The 3,767-nt window shown below is 33.3% G+C and overlaps 1 protein-coding gene across 1 annotated transcript in view; it reads left to right on the top strand.

The window, feature by feature from the left end:
- The window catches only part of LOC125046503, a 6,624-nt gene extending 3,318 nt beyond the window's left edge, over nucleotides 1-3,306 (top strand). Inside the window, exons 2-4 of the mRNA XM_047644282.1 lie at nucleotides 1,917-1,987; nucleotides 2,119-2,827; nucleotides 3,176-3,306. Of these exons, the coding sequence (XP_047500238.1) occupies nucleotides 1,917-1,987; nucleotides 2,119-2,827; nucleotides 3,176-3,259 (864 nt within the window). The 3' untranslated portion in view covers nucleotides 3,260-3,306. The remainder of the gene's footprint in view (nucleotides 1-1,916; nucleotides 1,988-2,118; nucleotides 2,828-3,175) is intronic.
- The last annotated feature ends 461 nt before the right edge of the window (nucleotides 3,307-3,767 follow it).

Here is a 3,767-nt window from a genome sequence, read left to right as displayed (position 1 = left end):
TATATATATTGAAACATATGTATATGCATATGTATACATATGGAAACAAATATATATTTATACATATATATACAATATATATACATATATGTATGTCTGTGTGTGTATGAATATATATATATATATGTACACACGCGTGTGTGTATTATATAATGCATATATACATATACATGTATATATATTTATACATATCAATATATATACATATATATGTATATATACATATCTGTACATGTATACATATATGTGTATATATACATATGCGCATACATTTATGTATATATATATATTTATTTATATATACATACGCACATATATATACACACATATACATATAGATGTATATTTATATATGCATATATACATATACATATAGATATATATGGATATATATGCATATACATACATATACATATATGTGTATATGTATACATACACATATAGATAGATAAGACATATATGTATATATATGAAATATATATATATACATATACACATATATGTATATATATATGCATTTATATATGCATATATATAAATGTGTATATATACATATAAATATAAAAATAAATGCATTTATATATACATATATATGCAAATATATATATGGAAACATATATATGTATATGCATATATTTACATATGTAAACAAATATATATACAATATATATACATATATGTATATGTCTGTGTGTGCATGAATATATAAATATGTGTGTGTGTGTGTGTGAGTGTGTGTGTGTGTGTGTGTGTGTGTGTATTATATAATGCATATATACATATACATGTATACATATATGTGTATATATATATCTATACATATGCATATATATACATATATATATACATATATGTACATATATATGCATATATGTGTGTATATATACATATATATATATATATGTATATATACATATATATGTATAAATACATATATATGTATATGTACATATATATGTGTGTGTGTACATATATATGTATATATTCATATATTTACAGGTGTGTGTGTATATATATGTATATACGTATATATGTATATATACAAGTATGTGTGTGTGTGTTCGTGTGTCTTAAAGGCATTAAGTGTACTACTAATTCTTATGAAGTATTCTAAGTACCAGAATTCTCTATCTATCTATCTATCTATCTATCTATCTATCTATCTATCTCTCGCTTACCATTATCCTTCCGTTAATGGTAATGGTTAAAGTATTTATTAATAACAATCATTATAATAATCTAATGAAAATCCCGTGAAGTTCCATTTCTTCACATTTGGGCTTATAGCTATTAAAGTTCTTTTGAGTGTAAATGATAAAATATGCAATGGTATTTTCTATCAAAATATATCTTACTGATACATGAATTTACAGACGTTTCATTTCATACTGAAACTCAAAAGCAATAGCTTCAGTGAGATAGAAAAAATAAATACTAGCCTATTTAACTTAGCCTTATTGTATTATATCCGACGTCACTGACGCCTTAAAATCACATGTACACATTGAAAGACAGTACGAATGTTCAGCATGAACTATTGCTGTCCCTGTAATATCGTGTGTCATCTCTTCCTAATCTTCTATTTTTTATGGGTGCTAAATATATTTAATTTATCCTTGCGAATGCATGTGCGTATGGGTATATTGTTTGTCTGCCATTTGTCATTCCTGTGTTTAGGCAGGGAATCCGTATATACATATATGAAGTACACATACATGCTTGTACACCCACTGACAGAGAGATTCAGACATATGTATGTATGCATGCATAGTATTTCATTCTTATTGTATTCCAGTCACAATGAATTTTACTTTTCAATCAGCACGTGACATGACCGGCTGTTGCCCGGGTAACCAACCACACCCGTGACATCAACATTATTTTTCAGTAACGATCGAGTATAAAACACGCGCAAGGAATCCCTGAGGCTCATTCATTGCTTCCGAGGAGCCGGGTCGAGACAGCGGAGGCGATGGTGTCCAAGACAGTAAGTGGCGAAAACCCTTAATGTAATGGCATTTGAATATGATGCTGAAGACAAATGATTACGTGTCTATGAGATGAAATAAACAAGGAAATCATTTTTTGTTTCAAATTTACTTTCAAATTTGCTTTCAGATTATATTTGGGCTGGCTGTTGCCTGCATTTTGGCGGCCACGCTCGCTAACCCGACACCCGGTGGATACGGTAAAGGTCACGGAGGTGGATATGGCCACGGCGGAGGTGGATACGGAAAAGGACACGGAGGAGGTGGATACGGACACGGAGGAGGTGGATATGGCCACGGCGGAGGTGGATACGGTAAAGGACACGGAGGTGGATACGGACACGGCGGAGGTGGATACGGAAAAGGACACGGAGGAGGTGGATACGGACACGGAGGAGGTGGATATGGCCACGGCGGAGGTGGATACGGACACGGCGGAGGTGGATACGGAAAAGGACACGGAGGAGGTGGATACGGAAAAGGACACGGAGGAGGTGGATATGGTCACGGCGGAGGTGGCTATGGCAAAGGCCATGGAGGTGGATACGGCCACGGTGGAGGTGGATACGGACACGGAGGAGGTGGATATGGCCACGGTGGAGGTGGGTATGGCCACGGAGGAGGCGGTTATGGTCATGGAGGCGGTGGATACGGAAAAGGACACGGAGGAGGTGGATACGGACACGGCGGAGGTGGATATGGCCACGGTGGAGGTGGATATGGCCATGGTGGAGGTGGATATGGCCACGGAGGAGGCGGTTATGGCCATGGAGGCGGTGGATACGGCAAAGGCCATGGGGGTGGCTACGGGTATGGCCATTAAGGTCAAAGTGAAAAAGGTAAGTAATATTATGTTGATGTAAACACATTAGACATTCATTTATATACAAATATATATATATATATATGCATGTGTATGTATATGCATATATACATACATTTATATACTATATATATTATATTATATACTTTATATATCATGTGTATGTTTTTATGTATGTATGTATATATACATATTTATCTATCCATATATATGTATTTATATGAATGTATGTATATATACATATACAAACTTTATGATTAGAATATATTCATCCATGTTAGATAATACGAAATTTGTGTATAACATAACCTAAAGCTATTTTCTGATTCAGCTTATACTAATGATTTTTTTTCTCCCTCTCCAGTGTTGCGTCGAAATGAGTTCGTTGATACCTGTAAATACACATGAAATATATAAATCCGAAATCTACTATATACTCTTATTCTGATTCCTTTAATCTTATGATATATATATAATACCTGTATTTTGCCATTTCATGGATTATCACTATATTAAACAAACTAACTAATCTTTTATATACATTCATATGCATAGATATATATATATATACACACATGTGTAAATGCATATGTATATATATATAAAGTAAACAATCACACTACAGTATGACGACATGGCTATACATTCACTAAAACATTTTGTTCTGGTTATCCACAACTTGAGCTGTCTTTCTAAAACCTGAATAATCCTTCCAAAGCCATCTCCTACAGTCAAGCGACCTCTTCCTTTTTTTATTTTAACACGGATATATTCTCATAACAAAGGATCAACAATACGAATATGACCTCGAATGATGGAGCTATTTTTCCAATCCAATCTTCAAAGATTTTCGTTGAAAGCATTTCAGAACATCTTCGTCCCTGGATTAAGTATAGACTTTTTATGCACATCCTTATGCGTGCATATATACCTGTACCTTAGGCATATACATATAC

Source organism: Penaeus chinensis, chromosome 39 (genome assembly GCF_019202785.1).
Source record: "Penaeus chinensis breed Huanghai No. 1 chromosome 39, ASM1920278v2, whole genome shotgun sequence".
Lineage (NCBI taxonomy): Eukaryota > Metazoa > Arthropoda > Malacostraca > Decapoda > Penaeidae > Penaeus > Penaeus chinensis.
This window is presented reverse-complemented; position numbering and strand designations above follow the sequence as displayed.